The sequence below is a fragment of the Vulpes vulpes genome, chromosome 9, assembly GCF_048418805.1.
Source record: "Vulpes vulpes isolate BD-2025 chromosome 9, VulVul3, whole genome shotgun sequence".
NCBI classification, from domain to species: domain Eukaryota; kingdom Metazoa; phylum Chordata; class Mammalia; order Carnivora; family Canidae; genus Vulpes; species Vulpes vulpes.
Window position 1 is genome coordinate 94,588,234 of NC_132788.1, and position 26,415 is coordinate 94,614,648.

The 26,415-nt window shown below is 41.3% G+C and overlaps 1 protein-coding gene across 3 annotated transcripts in view; it reads left to right on the forward strand.

Annotated features, from left to right (window-relative positions):
- SCAP (SREBF chaperone) overlaps nucleotides 1–26,415 on the forward strand; it is a 67,750-nt gene that overhangs the window by 9,006 nt on the left and 32,329 nt on the right. For 2 of the 3 annotated variants that reach the window (XM_072721024.1, XM_072721023.1), the window contains one exon: nucleotides 24,019–24,100. In XM_072721024.1, coding sequence (XP_072577125.1) covers nucleotides 24,090–24,100 — 11 coding nt within the window. In that variant the 5' untranslated portion in view covers nucleotides 24,019–24,089. Of the gene's footprint in view, nucleotides 1–24,018; nucleotides 24,239–26,415 lie in introns of those variants that run through there. The other variant, XM_072721022.1, reaches the window with a different exon arrangement.

A 26,415-nucleotide genomic window follows, 5' to 3' on the forward strand; every position in this document is an offset into this window, starting at 1 on the left:
GAACTTTTTCATTATTCCAAACAGAAACTCTACTCATTAAACAAGTTCTGATTCTCCCCTCACCCTAGGCCCTAGCTACCACTATTTTTCTTTCTGTCTCTGCTTTTGCCCATTCTAGGTCCCTCACATGAGTGGAATCATGTTGTATTTGTCCTTTTGTATGTCACTTATTTCACTTAACATAGTGTTTTCAGTTGGTCATGTTGAAGCATGTATCAGAATTTCATTCCTTTTTCAGGCCAAATAATATTCTATTGTAAGTCTATTTACATTTTATTTATCTTTTCATCTGTCACTGAACATTTTGGGTGTTTCTACCTCTTGCCTATTATGACTAAGGCTGTTATAAACATGAATGTATGGATATCTGTTCAAATCCCTACTTTCAGTTCTATGGATATGTACCCAGGGGAGGAATTGCTGGACCATTTGGTAATTCTGTGTTTCACTTTTTGAGGAGCTGCCAAACTGTTTCCCACAGCGGCTGCCCCATTTCATAGTCTACCAGTAATGTACAAGAGTTACCAGTTGCTCCACGTCCTTACCAACACTCATTTCCTATTTGCATTTTTTAAATTATTTTTTAGGGATCCCTGGGTGGCGTAGCAGTTTGGCGCCTGCCTTTGGCCCAGGGTGCGATCCTGGAGACCCGGGATCGAGTCCCACGTCGGGCTCCCGGTGCATGGAGCCTGCTTCTCTCTCTGCCTATGTCTCTGCCTCTCTCTCTCTCTTTCTCTCTGTGTGACTATCATAAATAAATAAATAAATAAATTTTAAAAATAAATTATTTTTTAATAAGAGCCATCATAGTAGATGTGAAGTGGTATCTTCTTATGGCTTTAATTTTCATTTCCCTAATGATTAGTGTTGGGCATTTTTTCATCTGCCTATTGGCCATCTGTATATCTAGAGAAATGCCTGTTCAAATCCTTTGGGTGGCGCAGCTGTTTGGCACCTGCCTTTGGCCCAGGGCATGATCCTGGAGACCCAGGATCGAATCCCACGTCGGACTCCCGGTGCATGGAGCCTGCTTCTCCCTCTGCCTGTGTCTCTGCCTCTCTCTCTCTCTCTCTGTGTGTGACTATCATAAATAAATAAAAATTTTTAAAAAAGTAAATCCTTTAAAAAAAAAATCCTTTGCCCAGTTTTGAATAGGGTTATTTGTTTTTTTGTTGCCAACTTATAAAAGTTCTTTATACATTCTGGATATTCATTGCTTATTAGATGTGATTTGCAAATACTTTTTCCCATTCTCTGGATTGTCTTTTCACTCAGTTGATAGTTTCCTTTGTTTTGCACCAAAAATATTAATTTTTGAGGTCAGTTTTTTTTTTGACCTATGCTTTTGATGTCATATCCAAGAAATCCTGCCAAATCCAATGTCATGAAACTTTTACTCTACTTTCTTTCAAGAGATTTATAGTTTTTGCTCTTTTTTAAATTTTTTTATTTTTTTATTTTAACTTATGATAGTCACAGAGAGAGAGAGAGAGAGAGAGGCAGAGACATAGGCAAGGGAGAAGCAGGCTCCATTCACTGGGAGCCCGGCGTGGGACTCAATCCCGGGTCTCCAGGATCGCGCCCTGGGCCAAAGGCAGGCGCCAAACCGCTGCGCCACCCAGGGATCCCAGTTTTTGCTCTTTGATTAGGTCTTTGATGCATTTCACATTTTTGTATGTGATGTAAGGGTCCAACTTAACTCTTGCATAGTGGCTGTTCAGTTTTCCCAGCACCATTTGTTGACAAGATTGTGTCAAGGAGAAGAGCTACAGGTGAACTTCACCTTTTGGCTCTCTTTGCAGTTCTTTCCCTCATAACCTGAGCTGAAATAGAGTTGGATGCTTAACTGACGAGCCACCCAGGCGCCCCTGTGTCTAGCTTTAAAACAAATTCTTTGCCCATATTCTTAGCAGGGGTCAGTTCAGTCTCTTTGTTAGTCATTCCTAACCAGGTCAAGAGGGAATAAGAATGTAGGTAGCTGGCATTGTGGAAGAAAATATTTAATATATTTGTTGATGTCCAGTTGTAAAGAGGGTTGGCATCATGTACGTGGTTATCTTTTTTTTTAAATAAATTAATTTTTATTGGTGTTCAATTTACCAACATACAGAATAACACCCAGTGCTCATCCCGTCAAGTGTCCCCCTCAGTGCCCGTCACCCATTCCCCCCCACCCCCCGCCCTCCTCCCCTTCCACCACCCCTAGTTCGTTTCCCCGAGTTAGGAGTCTTTATGTTCTGTCTCCCTTCCTGATATTTCCCACACATTTCTTCTCCTTTCCCTTATATTCCCTTTCACTATTATTTATATTCCCCAAATGAATGAGAACATACACTGTTTGTCCTTCTCCGATTGACTTACTGCACTCAGCATAATACCCTCCAGTTCCATCCACGTTGAAGCAAATGGTGGGTATTTGTCGTTTCTAATGGCTGAGTAAGTACGTGGTTATCTGTGATGGTCATTACAACCAGTTAATATATTTTTGTCTTCCCTTCAATCTGGGTTTTGCTGTGTCATCTGAAAGGTTATTCTAAATGTGGCAGTAATCATTCTCTTGAATATATGTGTTTTCAGGCTTCACATTCTCTGGAATCAGCTTTCACTCATGAACTGAAACCTCTTTCTCTTTTCAGTACTTTTTTTTTTTTTTAAGATTTTATTTATTGATTCATGAGAGACACAGACTGAGAGAGAGGGGCAGAGATATAGGCAGAGGGAGAAGCAGGCTCCTTAAGGAAGCTGGATGTGGACTCGATCTCGGGATCATGACCTGAGCCGAAGGCAGGTGCCCAACCACTGAGCCACCCAGGCATCCCTCTATTCAGTACTTTTAACTTGTTCTGCTGAGCATTTTTCTGGCTTATTTGGCTAATTTTGATGCTCACAGAAGCAGAATTTCCTGTTCTAATCATTGGTCCATTTTACAAAACAACTTTCAGAAAAATCTTCTTTCCTCCAAGGATGAACTATTTGCACCAGTGGACTAGTTTAGTACAGTGAACAGACCAGCAGTTACTTTCCACTTGGCACCAAATGAGGTGCTGGGTGCTCTAGGGAATACAAAGGTGATTCAACAGTGACCTTTTCCTCAAAGAAACCACAATCAATCAGAGGAGGCCGAAAGAATCTGAATGAACACAGGCATGATTGAAATACACAGTTACAGAAGCTCAGAGAAGAAGGCTGTTGCTTCCACAGGGAAACGTTCATTATTTTTAATTTTGGCTTTTCAGTGCAGTAATAGATTCACATGGCATAGAATTAAAAGGGAACAACAGAGTATACACAGGAAAGTTCCCTTACATCTTGCCCCTGGCCACCACATCCTCTCCCCAGAGGCAGCCAGTGTTACCAGTTCTCAAGTATCTGTTCACAGGTGTTCTTTGCATAATACAAACACACAAGAGAGCTCTTTTCTTTTACGTGAAAGTAGCACACTATATCCTTTGCTTTTTTCTCTGTTTGTGATAGTTCATTATCCATACATAAGCGCTTTCTCATTGTCTTTCACAACTGGATAATACTCCATTGTCAGGATGTACCTTTATTTAGAAAAAGCACTACTGATGGAAATATAAGGTGTTGTAAATTTTGCTAGTGCAGAAACACTCAGTAACCTTCTATATGCATCATTTGATGCATAGGCAAGTACATCTGTCTGGTCACTTACCAGAGGCAGGACTGCTGGTTTGCTGAGCATGTACTTTTGTAATACAAAAGATAAACCTCCAAATAGGCTTTGTCCATGTATGCTCCTTAACTGTATGTGGCAGTGACTGTATATCCACAGTCTCACCAATACTGTGATAGTACACAGTTTGAACTCTGACAGGTAAAAAAAAAGTATTTGTGTGTATTTTTCTTCCAAAACTTAGTTTGCCCTATAGAAAAATTAAAAGAGTAATAGAGTGAACACTTATATTTTTTAATTTGTAGCTCTCCTGTTGCTATAAGGTTGAAGAAGCATTTCCATTTTCTTTGCCCATTTTTCTATGAGGCTTTGGTGTTTTTAACATTGATTTTGTAAAAATTGTTTTTATATGAAGAAACGTAGCGGGATCCCTGGGTGGCGCAGCGGTTTAGCGCCTGCCTTTGGCCCAGGGCGCGATCCTGGAGACCCGGGATCGAATCCCACATCGGGCTCCCGATGCATGGAGCCTGCTTCTCCCTCTGCCTGTGTCTCTGCCTCTCTCTCTCTCTCTCTCTCTGACTATCATAAATAAAAAAAATAAAAAAAAAAAGAAACGTAGCACTTTGTTGGTGATATAAATTGCAGTTGTATTTTTTCAGATTGTTATTTCTCTTTATTTAGGATGTCATTGGGAAAAAAAAAAAGATTCTTTATTGGGTCATGTTCTGGATTTATCATACCTAGACAGATCTTCCCTAGTAGAAGAATATGAAAAATTATCCTGTGGTTTCTTTTTTTTTTTTTTTTTTAAACTTTTATTTATTTATGATAGTCACAGAGAGAGAGAGAGGCAGAGACGCAGGCAGAGGAAGAAGCAGGCTCCATGCACCGGGAGCCTGATGTGGGATTCGATCCTGGGTCTCCAGGATTGCGCCCCGGGCCAAAGGCAGGCGCCAAACCACTGCACCACCCAGGGATCCCTATCCTGTGGTTTCTTAAAGTGCTTTTAAATTTTAATTATTCACCTTTATATTTTTCATCCATTTGGGATTTATTTTGGTAAGAAGTGTAGGTCCAAATTAATTTTTCCCAAATGGCCACACATTTGCTGGGATACCTTGTAATGAGCAATTCATCTTTCCTCCCACTTGTTCAAATGTTCTTTACTAAATGTGATATATTTTGCCACGTATCATATACATTTGGGTCTATTTCTGGACTTTCTGTTCTATACATTTTTCTGTGTATTTTTGTTTGGGTATACGTTGTTTCTCTCTGGCTTTAGATCATGTTTTGATATTTGGTAAAGTTAATTATCATTCATTACCTTTAATTTTAGAACTTTCCTAGCTATGTTTGTTTTTCTATATGAACCTTAAGATAAATTTGCCTGTTTAAAAAAAATCCTTTTTTATTGGCGCTGCATTCCATTTTTAGATTAATGTAGGAAGAGTGATATTTAGGTGATGAGTCTTCCCCACTAAGATTGTATGCTCTCCTCTTTGCTTGAGCCTTCTTTCATCCCAATGAAATCTCTTTGAGAGATTTCTTGGCATTTCTTGTTAAGTTTATTCTCAGGTCTTTTGTTTTATTTTTAGTGTTGAAGCATTTTATCTTCCACCTATTGTTGATGATGTATGTGAAGGCATGGATTTCTATATATTAGTTTTCACTACCATATCTGACTGTAAAACAGTAAAGGTTTTTAGTTGATTCTCTAGGTATATAATATTGTCATCTACAAATAATGGTCATTTACTTTTTCTTTTCCAGTTGCATACCTCTATTGTCTTTCTGTCACCTAATTGTGATCACTAGTACGTCCACGACAGTAGTAAATGGTGATGGTGAAATGCGTAGGCTTGTTTTGCCTTTTACTTTGATGGGAATTATTCTAATGTGTTCCCAATTGGCTTGATTTTGGCTTTGGGGTTGAGAAGGATATATGAAGTCTATCTATCTATATGTAGGTGTATATAATGTAAATGGCAGGATTTCTTTCTTATGGCTGAATAGTATTCCACTGTATATATACACTACATCATCTTTATCCATTTATCTGTTCAAAGACAACTGTTTCTGTGTCTTGGCTATTGTGAATAATGCTCATGAACTTGGGGATGCACATAGCTCTTCAATATAATGATTTTGTTTCCTTTGGATATATACCCAGAAGTAGGATTGCTAGATAATAAGATAGTTTGGTTTTTAAGTTTTTGAGGAATTTTAATACTATTTTCCATAATGACCATACCAATTTACATTTCTACCAACAGTGTACAAGGATTCTCTTTTCTCCACATCTTTCCTGACACGTGTTATCTGTTGTCTTTTTTTTTTTTAAATTTTTTAAATTTATTTATGATAGTCAGAGAGAGAGGGGCAGAGACACAGGCGGAGGGAGAAGCAGGCTCCATGCACCGGGAGCCCCACGTGGGACTCGATCCCGGGTCTCCAGGATTGCGCCCTGGGCCAAAGGCAGGCGCCAAACCGCTATGCCACCCAGGGATCCCTCTGTTGTCTTTTTATCTTTTTATTTTATTTTAAAGTGGGCTCTATGTCCAGTGTATGAGCCCAGCATGGGGCTCACAACCTTGGGATCATGACCTGAGCTGAAATCAAGGACACTTCACCAACTGAGCCACCCAGGTGCCCCCCGTGTTGTCTTTTTAAATAAAAGCCATCCCAGCAGGTGTGAGGTAGTTTTGATCTCATTTCCCTGATGATTAGGGATATTGAGCACCTTTTCATGTACCTGTTGACTATTTTTATGTTTTCTTTGTAGCTATTAACAAATTATTGTAGCTGTAGTTGTTTTTAGTAGTTTTGTCTCTTAACCTTTATACTAGAGTTAAGTAATTAACACACCATATTACAGTATTAGAGTATTCTGAATTTGACTGTATACTTGGCCTTTACCCAGTGTATATTTTCACAGTACTAATTATTGTCCTTTCATGTTAGCTTGCCGAACTCCTTTCAGCATTTCTTATAAAGCAGGTCTAGTGGTGATGAACTCTAAGCTTTTGTTTATCCACAAAAGTCTTTATCTCTCCTTCATTTCTGAAGGACAGCTTTGCTGGGTAATGTATTCTTGGTTCGGAGTTTTTTTCTTGCAACACTTTGTGTGGTTTTTGTTTTAAGTATTTATTTGAATCACTCAGTAGTCATCATGACAAGTGTACTCCTTAATCCACATCACCTATATCATCCATTCCCCCAACCCTCTCCCCTCTAGTAACCATCAGTTTGTCCTCTATAGTTAAGAGTCTGTTTCTTGGTTTGTCTCTCTCTTTTTTACCCTTTTGCTCCTTTGTTTTTTAAATTCCACCTTTGAGTGACAAATTATGGTATTTGTCTTTCTCAGACTTATTTCACTTAGCATTATACTCTCTAGCTCCATCCATGTTATTGCAAATGGCAGTTCTTTTTTATGACTGAATAGTTTTACATTGCATGTATATACCACATCATCTTTATCCATTCATCTTTCAGTAGACACTTGGGCTGCTTTCACATCTTGGCAATTATAAATAATGCTGCTATAAAAATAGAGGTACATGTATTCCTTTGAATTAATGTTTTTGTAATTTTTGGGTAAATACTCTGTAGTGTGATTGCTGGATCATCGAGTAGTTCTATTTTTAAATTTTTGAGGAACCGCCATACTGTTTTCCACAGTGGCTGCACCAGTTTGCATTCTCACAAACAGTACACAAGGCTTCCTTTTTCTCCACATACTCACCAACCCCTGTTTTTTTTGTGTGTGTGTTTTATTTTAGCTATTCTGAAAGGTGTGAGGTGGTATCTTATTGTATTTTTGATTTGCATTTCCCTGAGAGTGAGTGATATTGAGCATCATTTCATGTGTCTGTTGGCCATCTGTATGTCTTCTTTGGAGAAATGTCTGTTCATGTCTCTTGCCCATTTTTAAATTGGATTGTTTTTTGGGTGTTGGGTTTTATAAGTTCCTTTTTGTTTGTTTTAAAGATTTTAGCCCGAGTCCCATATTGGGCTCCCTGCATGGAGCCTGCTTCTCCCTCTGTCTTTGTCTCTACTTCTCTCTCTCTGTGTCTCATGAATAAGTAAATAAAATAAAATCTTTAAAAAAAAAAAAAGGCAGGTTCCCCATAGGGGAGCCTGAGGTGGGACTCAGTCCTAGGACCCCAGGATCATGATCTGAGCCAAAGGCAGTTGCTCAACCACTGAGACACCAGGCATCTCATGGTTTTATAAGTAAATATATTTTGGATACTAACCCTAACCCTTTAAAGGATATGTTATTTGCAAATATCTTTTCCCATTCTTTAGGCTGCTGTTTAGTTTTATTGATTGTTTCCTTTACTTGTAGAAGCTTTTTATTTTGATGTCTTCTCAGTAGTTTATAGTTTTGCTTTTGTTTCCCTTGCCTCAGGGGACCTATCTAGAAAGAAATTGCTATAGCTGATGTCAGAGAAGTTATTATTGCCTGTGCTCTTTTCTAGCATTTTTATGGTTTTAGGTCTCACATGTAGGCCTTTAATTAATTTTTAATATATTTTTGTGTATGGTATAAGAAAGTGGTCCAATTTCATTCTTTTGCATGTAGCTGTCCAGTTTCACAACACCAATTTGTTGAAGAGACTGTCCTTTTTCTCCATTGGATATCCTTTCCTGCTTTATCAACAATTAAGTGACCATATAATTGTGGTTTTATTTCTGGATTTTTCTATTCTGTTCCATTGATCTATGTGTTTGTTTTTGTGCCAGTACCATACAAATTTTGATTACTACAGCTTTGTGATATAACCTGAAATCTGGAATTGTGATGTCTTCAGATTTGCTTTTCATTTTTAAGGTTGCTTTGGCTATTTGGGGTCTTTGTATTTCCATACAAATTTTTTTTTAAGATTTTATTTATTCATGAGAGACACACAAAGAGAGACAGAGACACAGGCAGAGGGAGGAGCAGGGAGCCCCATGTGGGATTCGATCCCGGGGCCCCGAGATCATGCCCCGGGCCGAAGGCAGACACTCAACCACTGAGCCACCCAAGCATCCCTCCATACGAATTTTAGGATTGTTTGTTATAGTAGCTCTGTGAAAAATGCTGTTGGTATTTTGATAGGATTACATTAAATGTGTAGATTGCTTTGGGTAGTTTAGACACTTTAACAATATTTTTTTCCAATCCATGAGCATAGAATGTTTTTTCATTTCTTTGTGTCATATTCAATTTCCTTGGTGTTTTTTTTAATTATTATTTATTTATGATAGTCACAGAGAGAGAGAGAGGCAGAGACACAGGCAGAGGGAGAAGCAGGCTCCATGCACCAGGAGCCCGATGTGGGACTCGATCCCGGGTCTCCAGGATCGCGCCCTGGGCCAAAGGCAGGCGCCAAACCGCTGCGCCACCCAGGGATCCCTTCCTTGGTATTTTACAATTCTTAGAGTACAGGTCTTTCACCTTTTTGATTAGGTTTATTCCTAGGTGTCTTATTATTTTGGGTGCAATTATAAATCTGATTGTTTTCTTAATTTCTCTTTCTGCTGCTTTATTATTACTGGTGTATAGAAGTGCAACAGATTTCTGTACATTGAATTTGTATCCTGCAACTTTACTGAATTCATTTATTAGTTCTAGCAGTTTTGGGGTGTGGTCATTTGGGTTTTCTGTATATAGTATCATGTTATCTAGAAATAGTGAAAGTTTGACTTCTTTGATGATTTGGATGCTTTTTATTATTTTTTGTTGTCTGTTATGAGTACAACTTAATACTGTTGAATAAAAGTGGTGAGAGTGGACATCCTTGTGTTGTTCTGACAGGGAAAAGGCTCTTTTCATGTTTATTAGTGTGTTTTTTTGTGGTTACAATTAAGTTTGTGTATATTTTCTGAATTTAGCAGTTTATATTAAGTTGATGGTCATTTAAGTTTGAACCCATTCTTTACACCTCCCCATGTTTTAGGTATATAATGTCATATTTTACATCCTTTTATTTTGTGTTCCTTAACTTTTTTTTTTTTTTACGGAAATATTTCTTTTTATTGGTTTTGTACTTCCTACCTTCATGCTGTTGTTTTTGGTCTTTTCTTTCTATTCAAAGAGTCTTCTTTAATATTTCTTGCAGGGCTAGTTTAGTGGTCATGAACTCCTTTAGTTTTTGTTTGTATAGGAAACTCTCTATTTCTCCTTCTCTTCTAAATGATAACCTTCCTGGACAGAGTGTTATTGGCTGCAGGTTTTTCCCATTCAGCATTTTTTTAAGGCTTTTTAATTAATTGATTTATTTATGATAGACACACAGAGAGAGGCAGAGACATTGGCAGAGGGAGAAGCAGGTTCCCCACGCGGAGCCTGATGCGGGACTCGATCCCAGGATCATGACCTGAGCCAAAGGCAGATGCTCAACCACTGAGCCACCCAGGTGCTCCACATTCAGCACTTTGAGTGAATCTTGCCACTCCTTTCTGGCTTGGAAAATTTCTGATGAAAAATCCACTGATAGGCTTATGGTGTTTCTTCTGTATGTAACTATCTTCTTTTGTCTTGCTGCTTTTAATAATTTTTCTTTGTCACTGTATTTTGCCATTTCATTATTTATTTATTAAAGATTTTATTTATTCATGATAGACACACACAGAGAGAGAGGCAGAGATATAGGCAGAGGGAGAAGCAGGCTCCATGCAGGAAGGCCAATGTGGGACTTGATCCTGGAACTTGGGGTCACGCCCTGAGCCAAAGGCAGATGCTCAACCACTGAGCCACCCAGGCATCCCTATTTTGCCATTTTAATTACAATATGTGTTGATGTGAATCTGCTTTTGTTGATTTTGTTGAGGGGTTCTCTGTTTCTCTTGGATCTGGATGTTTGTTTTCTTTCCAGATTAGTGACATTTTCAGCTGTTATTTCTTCATATAAATTCTCTGCCCCCTTTTTCTCTCTCTCCTTTTTCTGGGACTCCTGTAATTCAGATGTTATTGATGGAGTCACTGAGTTTCCTAAGTTTGTTCTTATTTTGCATAATTCTTTTTTCTCTCTTTTGTTAAGCTTGATTACTTTCCATTATTCTGTCTTCTAAGTCATTACTTTGTTTCTCTGCTTCTTGCAGCCTGCTGTTCATTCCATCAGGTGTGTTTCTCATTGTGTTTATTGAGCCCTTTATCTCTTCTATGTTATTCCCTAGCACTGTGTTAATGGTTTTACTGATGCCCTCTGCTCTTAAGTCCAGTGATCTTATGATCATTGCTTTAGGTTTGTATTTTTTTTTAAGTAAGTTTTACACCCAATATGGGGCTTGAACTAATGGCACTGAGATCAAGCATGGTGTGCTCTACCAACTGACCCAGCTAGGTGCCCCATGATAATTGCTTTATTTATTTACTTTTTTGATAATTGCTTTAAATTCTGCATCAGGCATGTTACTTATATCTGTTTCACTCAGGTCTCCGATCGTGATCTTGTCTTCTTTTTTCATCTAAGACAAATTCCTCTGCTTTCTTATTTTGTCTAAGTCTTTGTGCCTGTTTCTCTGTGTTGGGAAGTCAGGAACATCTCCTGTTTTTGAGGGTAATGGCTTTATGAAGAGGAGATCATGTAGTCCCCTGCAGTGTAGTGTCCCCTGATTCCAGGGCATGGTACTTTTGGGACTGTCTCCAGTGTGAGCTGTGTGTGCTCTACTCTTGTATTCTGGCCTTTATCCTTCAGGACAGTTGTCTGCTTAGGCTTTCTTTGCCTGTTGTGGGGTAGTGTTTGGTCCCTGGCCTGAGTGTGGCATGTTTTGACTTGGTGTGCTCTGGCCTGCTTGTGAAATGAGACCTGTTGCTGCTGCCACTGGAACTGAGGCCTCACAAAACTCCTCGGTTGGAGTGTACCTAGGTGGCTCAGTTGGTTAAGAGTCTTCCTTTGCCTCAGGTCATGATCCCAGCGTCCTGGGATCGAGCCCTGCATTGGGCTCCCTACTCAATGGGGAGCCTACTTCTTCCTCTTCTGCTCCCCCTGCCTGTGTGTGTTCATATGTTAACTTGCTCTGTCAAATAAGTAAATAAAATATGAAAAAACAAAAGCTTCTGGATTGAGAGACACGGTATGGGCAGGAGTTTGGGCCAGTCTTCCAGGGGAGGGTGCCTTCCTTTCCCCAGATTGGGACTGAGGCAAGTGTGGCTGGGAAGGGCAGTTCCACTTGAGTGCAGGGAGGTGAGTGGTAGGAAGGAGCTTGATGTAAGCAAATTAGGTAGGGAATGTAGCCACTGCACTGGTTCCAGGCAGTGGCTTTGTGTTTACACTGAGGGGTGGAGGAGGGAAATGGCACTGTCCAGTTACTTTGTTGGTGTAGGGGGGGGGAGGAGTGGGAGGGAAGGAGTGTCTCTCTGTGAACACTGCCTCTTGGGGGCATGTTCCCAGATAAGCAACTAACCTCCCCACTCTGTGTCCTAGACCCTCTTCAGATTACTGTCTCTACACTATATGCCTGCAGGCTATTTGCCCTGCCTTTTCTCTGAGAGCAGCTGCAGTGTCCTCTCAGCTCTCCCACAGCCAAGCATGCTTCAAGCCCCAGTGGTTGGAAGAACTCATGAGATTCGAAATTTGAGTCCTTTTGCTTTCCAAGGCAATTGCTCTGGGGATTTGTTTTCCCTATGCACTCCTCTGTTGTGCTACTCTGTCTCTTGCCCTTCTCAGCTGTGGCTCCCTCCCTACTGCAGTAGCCTCCCTACTGCAGTAGCCAATGTAGTATCCATTTCTCTCCCAAACTGCATCTCTGCATTTCCTACCTTCTTTGATATGGCCTCTTCTCTATCTTTAGTTTTGGAGTTTCTCCTGTCAGTCTTCAGATAAATTTCTGGGGTATGGAGGATAGTTTGATAGTTATCTAGTTGTATTTGTGAGACAAGGCCAGCCTATGACCCTCCCTACTCCACCGTCATCTTCCTCAATCAGTCTCTTATAGCGCTTTGTTTTTGTTAAGATTTTATTTATTCATGAGAGACACAGGCAGAGACACAGGCAGAGGGAGGAGCAGGCCCCATGCAGGGAGCCCCACGTGGGACTCCATCCCAGGACTCCAGGATTGCGCCCTGGGCCGAAGGCAGGCGCTAAACCTCTGAGCCACCCAGGGATCCCCTGAACTGTAGTGTTTGTGCTGAGAAATCCACTGATAACCTTATGGGGGTTCCCTTATATGTGAAGAATTTTTGTTTTCTTGCTGCTTTAAAAATTCTCTCTTTGATTTTATTTATTTATTTACTTACTTATTATTTATTAAAGATTTATTTATTTATTTTATGGTAGACATAGAGAGAGAGGCATAGACACAGGAGGAGGGAGAAGCAGGCTCCATGCCGGGAGCCCGACATGGGACTCGATCCTGGGACTCCAGGATCGCGCCCTGGGCCAAAGGCAGGCGCTAAACCGCTGAGCCACCCAGGGATCCCCTCTCTCTTTGATTTTAGATGGCGTTATTATAGTGTGTCTTGGAGAAGACCTTTTTGGGGACTTATGAGCTTTATGAATATGGATGTTAAATCTCTCTCCAGACTTGGGAAGGCCTCACTCATTATTTCATTAAATAAGCTTTCTGTCCTTTTTCCTTCTCTTTTCCTTCTGGGATGCCAGCAATGCTTAAATAATTTCTTGATGGTATCTTATAATTCACATGGGCTTTCTTCAGTCTTTTTTGTTATTTTCTCTTTGTTCTTTGGATAATTTCAAGTGACCTATGACTTCACAGATTCTTTCATCTGCTTTAATCATGTCTGCTGTTGGTGCCCTCTACTGCATTTTTCATTTCACTCATTACATTCTGCACTTCCAGGATTTCTGTTTTGATCTTTTTTATAATTTCTATCTTTCTGCTAAACTTCTCATTTTTTGTATTGTTTACTGATTTCATTGAATTGTCTTTCTGTTTCCCTGGCTGAATTCTTTAGTGAGTAGATTGCAGGTCTCCATTTCTTTGGGGTCAGTTACTGGAAAATTACTGTGTTCCTTTGGTGATGTCTTGTTTTCTTGATTTCATGTTCCTGGATGTCTTATGTTGCTGTGTTTGCTTGAAGAAGTAGTCACCTTCTCTAGCCTTGATGGACTGGCCTTGGGAGAAAAATACCTTCTCTGTCGGCTTGCCGGGGATCCTGAGGCTTTCCCAGTGAATGACAGTTGTATTATCAGATATTCCAAATGCTTTTTATCTTTTTGTTTTTTCAAGTGGACTCCACACCCAGCAACTCACACTCTGAGATCAAAAAAATAAAACAGATGAACATAGGGGAAGGGAAGGAAAAGTAAAATAAGTTGAAAACAGAGAGGGAGGCAAACCAGGAGAGTATTAATCTAGGAAACAAACTGAGGATTGTTGGAGGAGAGGTTGGTAGGGGGATGGGGTAACCGGGTGATGGGCATTAAGGAGGGCACTGATATAATGAGCACTGGGTGTTACATGCAATTGATGAATCATTGAATTCTACCCCTGAATCTAATAATAGACTATACATTAACTAAATTGAATTAAATTAAAAAAAATTTTTAAGAGTCAGATGCTTAACTGGCTGAGCCATCCAGGCACCCCTCTGAGTGCTATTTATTTATTTGACAGAGAGAGAGAGAGAGCGAGCAAGAGAGAATAAGCAAGGGGAACAGCAGATGGAGAGGTAGAAGCAGGTTCTGCAATGAGCAAGGATACAGACTCTTGGCTTGATCCCAGGACCCTGTGATTATAACCTGAGCTGAAGGCAGATACTTAACCGCTTAACCTACTGAGTCACCCAGACACCCCCTCCAAACGCTTTTTAAATGGTTATTGTGTTTTAGAAGCTACCTATACAAAATGTACAGATTTTTTTAAACAATTTAAGAAGTAAACATAAATGTTGACAATATATAAAGAGATAAGCATCACAGTAACCAAAATCAGAAATACATTCTGGTACTATTTAAATATAAATCCGCGTGTACAACTTTTACAATGGAAAAGCAATCACTATTGTGGCTGGTAATGGAGAACTTTGGGGTAATGCTCTTAATTCTTGATGTGAGTGATGTTTAGGTTAAATGGTTGTGTTTAATTTCATGGAACTGTATGCTTATAAAATTTGTATACTTTTCTGCAATATTTTATGCTAAATTTAAAGATTTTATTTAAAATAAAAAAGGCAGTACTCATAAAAAATGTAAAAGTACAGAAAGTTGACTTAAAATATCTCTTCACATATCTCATAACCACATGAAGACGAACAACCAGTATTAACATTTCCTGGGCAGCCCCTGTGGCGCAGCGGTTTAGCACCGCCTGCAGCCTGGGGTGTGATCCTGGAGACCCGGGATCGAGTCCCACGTCGGGCTTCCTGCATGGAGCCTGCTTCTCCCTCTGCCTGTGTCTCTGCCTCTCTCTTCGCTCTCTCTGAATGAATGAATAAATAAATCTTTAAAAAAACAAAACATTTCCTTCCATTCTCCTGATGTGCATTTTTTGCCTATAACCCTTATTTCATTATTTCAGACTGTAAAAATAACACATATTCTGTGTGGAAAACTTGTTAAACTTGTAAAAAGTATATGCATTGTATACTTCTCTCAATGGAAGGATGATATGATTACAGAAAGGTGCTAACGGGTAGGATAGCCATTAAGTTTCTTTAATGGCAAAAAAATCTAGGAATTTAGGAAAATATTTACATCAAGAAATGAAAAGTTTCTGATTCTGGTCAAGATGTGGTAAGCACATTCTACCCTTTGTCTCTGACTGAATACAAATAAAATCCATGGACTGACTGCATGGATCAGCTGAGTACCCTGAAAGATAAATGATAGCAGATGGACATTCGAGCCTGGACTCAAAGGTAGCAAAATACTGGGAACTGGGCACTGGGTGTAGACAGAAGAAGGTTCAAGAGAACCCTTCTCTTTCTAGTCTTGGGAGTAGGAAAGGGTATTCCTATGGGTTAGGGAGTAGAGATGGAGGAAGAGAAGCTCTTGTTTTTTGATTGCTTCCCCATGCTTCTCCCCTTTCTCCTGCCCTGGCCCACATGAAATTCTGTAGCAGTGGAGGCAGTAGTGACATTGGCAGCCAGATGGGAGAGGAATCCTTTTATTTGGAGGGATTATGGTCCCAAGAGCATGGAGAGATTCACTTAATTTTTTTTTTTTCTCTCTCTCCTCTCACCACTTTACCCTAGAGGCAGTCACTGCTGTGGGAGGTGCTCAACAGAGAAACTAAACTTTTCCTTTCTAGCCAGAAGACTGGGAAAGGAGCCCCTGGGCACTGGAAGGTGTCCGGAAGATTGCAGAGAGGAAGGAACTCAACAAAGGAAACCCAGAGTATTATGTATGAACTCCTAGGATCTCCTTTGAAATAGCATGCATGTATCTGACCCTAAACAGCATACCAAGAGCCTTTAAGACTCAACTGTGGAGTAGACTACTGCCCCAAGTCCTCTGCTGCCACTCCATGATGTGCCTGGGACAGATCAAAATAGTACAAGAGCTGTGAAAACTACACTTACTTTGGATCACAGCCTACAAAAGATGGATAGGAACTTGTGGAATTGGACCTAATCAAGTTAATTATTGTTAAAATGAACAAAAATCCAACATTTTCCATTTCACCTAAACAAGATTCAGATAAACATAGCATAATATCCAGAAATTGAAAATTGCTCCACATATGAAGAATGAGGAAAATCTTACTGTGTCCTAAGGGGAAAGGACAGTCAACAGATGGTAACTATGACACGATATAGGTATTAGGATTATCAAAAACTTTAAGGTAGAAGGTATAGTTAAAATATAATTAAAACCTCTTTTTAATAAGTAAGAGTGAACACTTTTGAAACAAATGGAAAATTAGATATTTAAGGTTGGAAAATTTACAACTTAAGCTAAATTAAAAATTTATCAAATGGCCTCAGTAACAGAGTGGAGGTAACTGAAGAGTCTGTTAACTTGAAGACAGAGAGCAGTGAGAATGAACCAGTCCAACCTAGCAGGAATTAAACTGAAGAAGAGTACACAGAGCTGTAGGGAGTTATGGAACAATAACACCGAGCTTAGCTTTCATATTACCGAAATCCCATAAAGAGAGGTGATGGAGTGGTACAGAAAACTGTTGGAGGAAATTATGGAAAGGAAGAAATTTGCAGATGACATATCCATTTAGAACATCCCAAGGAATCCACAAAAAAACACTTTAGATAAAACAGTTTTAAATGGGAGGAATCACAGTACCTATTTCAGGGCTTATTTTATAGCTGTAGTAATCAAGACTATAGTATTGGTGGAGAGAGAGAGACATGGAAATCACAGGAACAGAATAGGAAACCCAGAAATAGATCCATGCAAGTAGAGCCAACTGCTTTTTGACTGAATGTTTGTAACTCCCCCAAATTCACATGTTAAAATCTTAAGCCCAGTGGGCTGCTACTAGAAAGTGGGGAACTTTGGGAGGTGATTAGACCGTGGAGATGGAACCCTCACGAATGGGATCCGTGCCCTCATAAAAGGGACCCCAGAGAGCTCTGATTCTCCTTTTTGCCATGTGAGGACACAGTGAGAAGATGGCCATCTGTGAACCAGGAAGTGGACACTCCCCAGAAATGTAATCAGCTAGGGTCATTGATCTTGGATTTCCCAGCTTCCAGAACTGTGAAAGATAAATGTATGTTGTTTAGGTCACCCAGTGCATGGTATTTTTGTTACAGAAGCTCAAATAGACTAAGATGTGCCAAAGCAATTCAGTGGAGGAAGGGTGGTCTTTTCAACAGTTGGTGCTGGAACGATTCGATATCCATAGAGGGGGCGGAAAAAGAACAAACCTAGGCCTATGCTTCACATCTTTTTTTTTTTTTTTTTTCTATGCTTCACATCTTATACAAAGAGTAACTCAAATGGTCATAGATTCAGATGTAAAAGTATAAAAAGTGTTAGAAAAACATCAGAAAATTTTCAGAAGTACGGCTTGGTGAAAGGAATTTTATAGATGATAAGTAAAGCAAGATCCATAAAATAAAAAAATGGGTAAATTAGACTTCATCGAAATTAGAAACTGACTCTGTCAAAGTGTTTGTGGAAAAAAATTAAAAGAGTGGGAGTGGGAAAAGCTACAGAGTGGGAGAAAATATTTCTAAACAACATATCAGGGACGCCTGGGTGGCTCAGTGGTTTAGCGCCGCCTTCGGCCGGAGGCCTAATCCTGGAGACCCGGGACCGAGTCCCACATCGGGCTCCCTGCATGGAGCCTGCTTCTCCCTCTGCCTGTGTCTCTGCCTCTCTCTCTCTGTGTGTCTTTCATGAATAAATTTTAAAAAATCTTTGAAAAAAGATATCATACGGAGACTCCTATCAAAAGAATATGAGGAAATCTCAGCAATTCCTGAATACCCCATGGATCAAAGAAGAAGGCACAAGAGAAACGAGAAAACAAAAATCACAACAATGGCAACTTATGGGATGCAGCTAAAGTATTTGGAGAGAGATTTATAGCTGTAAATTCTTGTATGAAGAAGGAAGGAAGATATCAAGTCAGTAACCTCAGCGATTAACTGCTTTCAGAAACTAGAACGGGAAGAACACAATAAACCCAAGGCAAACAGAAGGAAGAAGGGGATCCCTGGGTGGCGCAGCGGTTTAGCGCCTGCCTTTGGCCCAGGGCGCGATCCTGGAGACCCGGGATCGAGTCCCACATTGGGCTCCCGGTGCATGGAGCCTGCTTCTCCCTCTGCCTGTTCTCTGCCTCTCTCTCTCTATGACTATCATAAATTAAAAAAAAAAAAAAAAGGCTTCACTAAATAGGTGCATCTTGAGTAATCAGGAACACAGAGTAGTTGAATAAAAAATCCTTTAAAAAAAAAACAGAAGGAAGAAAAGAATAAAGACTAGAGTAGAAACAAATGAATAGAGAATAGAAAAATCAGAGTAAGTGAAACCAAAAATTGATTCTTTTAAAAGATCAACAAAATTGGCAAGCCTTTAGCCAGAATGACCAAGAAAATAAGATTCAGATTACTGGAATTATTTTTTTAAGACTTTATTTATTCTTGAGAGATACAGAGAGGCAGAGACACAGGCAGAGGGACTCGATCCCGGGACTCCAGGATCACGCCCTGAGCCGGAGGCAGACACTCAACCACTGAGCCACCCAGGTGCCCCAGATTACTAGAATTATTAATGAAAGTAGGGAAATTACCTAAACAGAAATGATTGTAAGGAAATGCTATGAACAGTAAATATGATACTGATAAATTAGCTTAGATGAAACAGGTCATACAAACTAAGAAACATACAAACTAAGAAAACTTACTAGAGAAGATCTAGAGGGCTGCCTCCCCCCCCTCCCTTGATCTTTTTGTCAAAAATAAATAAGATCTTTTAAAAATTAGAATTTTCCCCCCTTTTTTTAGGGAGGGAGAGAGAAGAGGGGTCGTGAACAAAGAGCAGAGGGAAAGGAAGAGAGAGAATCCCCAGCAGGCTTCACGCCCAGCACAGAGCCTGATGCAGGGCTTGATTTCACAACCCTGAGATCATGACCTGGGTCGAAAACAAGAGTAGGACACTTAACTGACTGAGCTACCCAGGTGCCCCAAGAAGAAATAGAAAATCTGAATAGCAGGAAACAGGAAAAGAAATTGAGTTGATTTTAAAATTTCCCACTTGAAAAGTAAAACTAATTAAAAATAAAAACTCTTAGGATGCCTGGGTGCATCAGTCAGTTAAGCATCTAACTCTTGATTTCAGCTCAGGTCATGATCCTGGGGTTGTGAGACTAAGCCCCACATTGGGCTCTGCACTGAGAGCATGGAACCTGCGTCAGATTCTCTCTCTCCCTCTCCCTTTGTGTGTCCCCTCCCTGCAAAAAACTCTCCAAAATACAAACAAACAAACCTTTAACTAGGAATAGAAAGGATCTCTCTTAGCCTGGTAAAGGCATCTATGAAAAACTTCCATGTAATACCATATTTAATGGTGAAAGACTGAATGTTCTCTTCCTAAACTCAGGAATAAGTTGAGGATTCATTCTCACCACTGCAGTTCAACATTGTACTGGAAGTTCTAGCCAAGACAGTTTTATAAGAAAAACAAAAAGAAGTATCCAGATTAGAAAAGAAGCAGTTAAACTAACTCTACTTGCAAATGACATGATCTCATGTACGTAACATCTTAAGGCATACACAGACAGGTGGCAGACATGCACATGTTATCAGCTAGACTATTAGGGAAATACAGTTTAAGACCCTGTTAATTATCAGTATACACCTGTTAGCACAGCCAAAATAAAAAACAGTGGAAATACCAAATGATGGCAGATGAGAAGAAACATAACATCATATGCTGCTGATGGCAATATAAAATGGTACAGGCACTCTAGAAAATATTTTGGGAGTTTCTTAGAAAATGTCAACGTACCATACTACTTAGCAGTTTCACTTCTAGGCATTTATTCCAAAGAAATGGGATAGTCAGTAAACTTTGTGGTTAAAAACAAGCATGTGGCTCAGCAGTTTAGCACCGCCTTTGGCCCAGGGCATGATCCTGGAGACCCAGGATCAAGTCCCACGTCAGGCTCCCTGCATGGAGCCTGCTTCTCCCTCTGCCTGTGTCTCTGCCTCTCTTGTCACTCTGTGTCTCTCATGAATAAATAAATAAAATCTTAAAAAAAAAAAAAACAAGCATGATAGGTCCATTGCGGCTGAACCTTGGGGTAGATGGTGAGTATTTTCAACAAATGATCCTGGAAAGCTGTGGGACAGAGCCTGTAGTCTATATAGTTTTTTTACCTCTTTTTTCCTGTCCCCCCCCCCCCCCCCCAACCTCTGTTGTGTCTTTGGCACATTTATTTTTCTTGATTGATTCTTAATATGTGTGAGGTGATTCAAGAGAATTTTATTTTATTTTATTTTTATAAGATTTTATTTATTCATGAGAGACACAGAGAGAGAAGCAGAGACATAGGCAAGGGAAGAGAAGCAGGCTCCATAGGATTCCAGAACTCCGGGTTCCCGCCGTGAGCTGAAGGCAGATGCTCAACCACTGAGCCGCCCAGGCATCCGGTTGAAGAGGATTTAAATATTGAATGTTCGGTGAATATAGGCACAAAAAGATAATCATCTTTTTTTTTTTAAGTCTTATGATAATATGTTGTATATATTTGGATTTTTCTGAAGTTTTCACATGTATTTTCTCATCTGAGGCTGATTCAGAACTGTGGGCACCTCAAGAAAGCTGATGACAAAGTAGGATGAGCCGCCTCCTTAGTGTCTCCTCACAGACACATTCCATTCCTAGTGCCCTTTATTTTCTGAGCCAGAGTGTCTGGTTTGATCTGGACTTGTCCTCTATAGAATTCCTCAGGCTGTTCTGACTGGTTCTAGGAGTTTTTTTCTTTATGTGGGCAGGTCAATAATTTAGGTGTCTAGTAACAATCTTCTCTGCTTTTTTTTTTTTTTTAAGAATTATTTATTTATTTATGAGAGAGAGAGAGAGAGGCAGAGTGTGTCACAGGCAGAGGGAGAAGCAGGTCCCATGCCGGGAGCCTGATGGTGGGACTCGATCCCAGGACTTCAGGATCGCGCCCTGGGCCAAAGGCAGGCACTAAACTGCTGAGCCACCTAGGGATCCCCTCTTCTTTGCTTTTGCTTATAATGGGGTCTCCCACAAAGGCAGGTGGAAGGATTGTCTACATTTTTATGTAATGTCCACTTAGGCCTCCCAGGCCTCCATCCTTTCCACATGTTGTGTCTTTTTATTTTTATTTTTTAATATTTTACTTACTTATTCATGAGAGACAGAGAGAGAGGCAGAGACACAGGCAGAGGGAGAAGCAGGCCCCATGCAGGAAGCCCAATGTGGGACTCAGTCCTGGGTCTCCAGGATCACACCCTGGGCTGAAGGCGGCGCTAAGCCACTGAGCCACCCAGGCTGCCCTGTTGTGTCTCTTTAAATTCAGGAAGCAGAGCTGTAGATTTTGATCTGAAGAAACCTATAAGTATGGGGCAATGTAAGAAAAACAGGTTTTTGGATTAAGTTGTGTAAATTTTGCTTTGGAGTAGCTTCGCAGTAAAATGTGTGCAGTAAAGTAGAGATGAATAATGTCTCCTTTTGGACGGTTCAGGTGGGTTGATTGTGTAATAAACTAGAATTTGGGATTTTTTTTTGCTTTGTTTTCCAGGTGCTGTTAATATTAACAATTAGTATAACTGATAATATTAAGATCAGAGGAAGCTGAAATTAACTGAGATCATGTCAGAAAAAGTTGTGCTTGCTGCAAACCGCAAGTGAGTTAGATAGTTCTTCTCTCCTTAGTTCCACTTATAAGAGCTGGACTACAAAGGTGGGGCTCCTCCCCCTCCTGTATTGCCAATGTGTGTGCAGAGGAGGTAGAGAAGGAGATTGCGATTACAAAATCAATTTTCTGGAGGGCTTAGTTTTGCAACACTTAAGGGAAGGGTTGTGAGACTTGTCAGAGGACTGAGCTTAGAAGAGGCACAGTTGGTTTATGGCCTCAGTCTTCAGGGATCCTTGTGATAGTGTCTCTCTCCCTGCAGGTGTACATCTCATTAGTGTTTGTTTCCCTACCCACACCCTGGGGGCAGGATGGACGGCCAGGGCACAGGAGCAGAAACATTGCCTCCCAGAGTCCTTGTGTACTTTGGGTGGAGCACTATTGCGGGTCGCCTGCTGTGGGTGCTCTGCTAGAGACCTCTTTAACCTGCCATGCTCTTGGCAAGCCTTATGAATGGTTGAGCTACCACAAACTCCTATGCTGGCTGGACCTGCCACCTGCTGGCTCCTCTGTCAGTAGCCTGTTGAGTTGACCCCCAGAGGGTTCTTTGTATTTCCTTAGTAGGCTGCTGGACCAGAAAATTGCATATACACTGAATGCTTGTGTTTCCAGGAAGGTGGTAGAAGGAGTGGTAGCCATACATACATCTTTTTGTGAATTGTCTGTGCTGTGACTCCTTTTGCTTCTTTCTGGTCTTGATGCTGCTGAAGAGTTTCTTCTTTGGCCTAGGTTTCCATCAGTGAGCCTGATCAAACCAAGACAAAAGTCCCGGCACGTTCCCTGTAACACAGACCAAAGAAAACAGCAACATGGAGCAGGAAAAGTGGGTTTATACATGGGTAATATTGGCAAGCTCAGTGAGGAAGGGAGTTCTAGATCCCAGGGCCTTCTGCTAGAGTTTTCTATTCTGACTTTGTTGGTTTAAGGTTTTCTACTTGGAAGCAACAGAAGTTACTTTTGGCTGACACCAGCGGAAAGAGGATTTATTGGAAGGATATGGGATGGCTCACAGGCTGGAAGGAAAAGCTGCCGAGCCTTGTCTTCAGAAAGGGCTGGCGTCAGAGAAGCCATGATCTTGGGAGCAGGAACCTCTTGGAGTTGAATAAGCTCCAGTACATCCACTTCCTGCTTCTTTCTCTTAGAAGTCCAAGTCCAGGGACAGAGGCCCAACTGGCCTGGTGTGCGTCAGGGAGGAGCATCTGGGCTGACAGCCTGTCCAGGCCCAATCCTAGGGAAAGAGGAGGCTCCTCTGCGCCATGAAGGACACAGGTGCTGAGCAGGCTGCAGCATGGTTGCGTCCCGGGAACAGCTACCTCTTCAGGAACAATAGCTTCCACCTGATGCTGCTGCCATGCTGAAATTTGTTTTCTGTCAGAGGCCGGGGCTTTTTGGCTGTTTGTATGTTAGAGGCTGACTCCACTGAACATTCTTTACCAATGAAACACTGTTTGTGCAAGACTGTATTTTTTGAGGCATCAGCCCTGTGTAAGGTCTTTCCCCAAGGATCTCTGTCCATCTGGCTTGTGCCCAGGGGAGGAGGCCCAGAAAGCCCCTCTATCAAGGAGCAGCTGACAGGGATGTCTGTCACTCAGGTGTGCTTTCTTGTGCCACCTGTGGGAACAGTGCCCACTTGAGGGAGTGGTCTTTGAAAAATGCCTGCATGGGGGTGCCTGGTTGGCTTCATCAGGTGTCTCTCTTCAGCTCAGGTTGTGATCCTGGGGTACAGGGATTGAGCCCTGCATCTGGCTCCCTGCTTGGTGAGGAGTCTGCTTTTCTCTCTCCATCCCTCCCCACGACCATGCTCTCTCTCTTTCATGTGCATGCTTGCTCTCTCTCTCAAATCTTAAAAAAAAAAAAAAAGTCTGTATGGAAGAAGGTTAAGATTGTGTTATCAGTGCTGGAGGGGCAGTTTTTGGCCTCTTTGGTTAGACTTAAAAACTGCCCACAGAAACTAAGAGCTGACCAGAGAGGTGTGTGTGTGTGTGTGTGTGTGTGTGTGTGTGGGCTGGGGGGGGGTGATGGCTCCAGATCTTGCATGTAGGCATCCTGAATCACATCACCAGCCACACATCACAGCTGCCTTCCCCAGCAGCCCCAGGGTGCAGAACCAGCACTCATTGAATTTTTTCCCTTGTCAGGTACCTGCAGATGGTGTCCACTGTCGGTGCTGTCCAGCGCACACCAGGCTGATCCATGGTCACTTTCCGGGATGGCAGCAAGGTGACTTCAACTGAGGATGACCCTGACTGAAAGGCTTCGTGAGAAGATCTCTCAGGCCTTCTACAACCATGGGCTGCTCTGCGCATCCTACCCCATCCCTATCATCCTCTTCACGGGGCTTTGCATCTTAGCCTGCTGGTATGGTTCTTCTGAGTTGCCCTGGATTTGGTGGGCCACTGTGTTGGGACAGTAGGCTTCCTAATCCTGACTACTCTGTAACTCTCAGACTGTGTATACTTCTTACACAGTGGAACTGGAGGCTCACTGGAGCTGCTGAATGGAGAGCTCTAGGCCTGGGGTGTTTAGCCACTAAACTGAAACAGCCCAGGCTGGCCCCAACTTAGAGAGTCAGCAGATTTGTTCACGTCACTAGGAATCTATTTCAGAATAATGTTTAGATGCTTCTAAGAAACTTCAAGATAATTGAAAGGCATGATTTTTTAATATTCCTTCTCAACAGTTGACAGTTTCATTTTGGTACCTGGATGACAGCACTTAAGTGTTGTAAAACAAAATCCATTGGAACAATTCTTTGGACACCCTCATGCAGGCTCACCCAAGTTCTCTGCTCTCTGGTCATTTCCTTGTGTTCACCAGGAGCCTCTTTCTGACTTCTTGCTGATTCTTGGGGCCTGTGGTTGTGCCTGCTATAGCTGCCTTCGGGTCATGTCTGTCTGTCTGTTAGAGGACTTCATGAGGCTATGGCTGACGATGACATTGTAAAAGGGCAGGCTTGGTGTAAGAGGCTATCTGACAGCCGTTTTTGGCTCCAAAACACTAACAGCCATGAAAAGAGCCCACTGTGTTATCCTTGCCTCTGGAAAGCATTCTGGTTTCCACATTCTTTGTACATCTGAAGTTTGTTAGATGTAATTCAGTGCTGGAAGGAGGGTGGTTCAGGACTGAGTTCACTGTTGAGTTGTTAACGCTTCCAAGTTCTCTAATTAGGACTAAGAAAGATGAGTATCTCGAGAATTTCCTGCTGGGTGCTTCAGGCATATAATTAATCTCATCAGTCCTCATAATAATCTTGGGAAACAGTCCAGTTATATTTCCATTTAACCGAAGGAGAATGGAGGATTGGAGCCTTGTGTGATCTACATAGTTAGTAAGCAGGGACACTGGACTTTCAGTCTAGGCCTAGGGATTCTGGTGCCTGCCCTCATGGCACTCTGTCACCCTGACCATCCTTGCTTTGGCTCAGTGTATTTGTACTGATGTTTAAATTTTGCTAAATTGTGTTGTAAAAGATAAGACATGGCTACATCCTATAGGAGATATATTAGTAGAACCCAGCTCTTGCGTTTGTTTTTTTCTCTAAGTTAATTATCTTTCAAAATCTCTCAAGATCATACTTTTTAAAAGTCATCTCTGTCCTTCAAAATCACATTTTTCTAGGCCTGGTATATGTAATAAGTCAGTGGTTCTCAAACCTGAGCTAGCAACAGAATCACCTGGAGACACTGCCCAACACGGACTGCTGGGCCTACCCCCAGAGTTTCTCATTCATCAGGTCTGGGATGGGCCCAAGAATTTGTATATCGAACAGTCTCCAGGCCTGGGATCACGTGCCCAGAACCACTAGACTGTCTTTCTTGAAAATATCCCTGAAACTCTACTGTGTCTCAGCTAAAAGTGTTTTCTCTTTTATTCTGATTTATAGAGCAGCAGCTCATGGAGATGCTCATGTTTATTATCACTGGTATGGCCTTCTGTTGAGGGTGGGGGGACTGAGCTTCCCCTCCACTACATTCTCAGTTCCTCAGTGGCCTCTTTGTACCCACCTCAGCACATTGGGAAGGTGGTAAGAAATACTTGATGGATGAGTACCTTGAAATAAACTTGTATGCTGTGTGGACAGTTTGAATTGGAGAGGTGGTAGTTGTGATTCTCCTTCCACAAAGATAACTCTAGTTACAGGAAAAGGAAAGGATGTTTCCCGTTTGCTATTCATCTTCTGGGGAGTGGGTGTCGCCAGCTGAGACCAGGCAGCTTCCTAAACCTCGGATATGGGATACATGTAGCAGCTGCTTGGGTGCAGTTGGGCTTTACCTTTGAACGAATAATTTGCTGTTACACAAGTGTTTCAGAACAGATGGTCCTTGGATTAATGACCATCCAATGGCCTCTGGTGAGGGCCTCTGGTATGAAAACCTTAGGAGATGGCTAAGGTCTCAAGTTTGGAGGATCCCTTCTTGACTCAGGGTGAATTAGAATGGGCTGGAAGGGAAGAAGAGACAGATGTGATGATAACCATATTTAACCTCCAGCACAGTCCAGATGCAGCCAAGCCAGCCTTATATCGCACAGGTGCT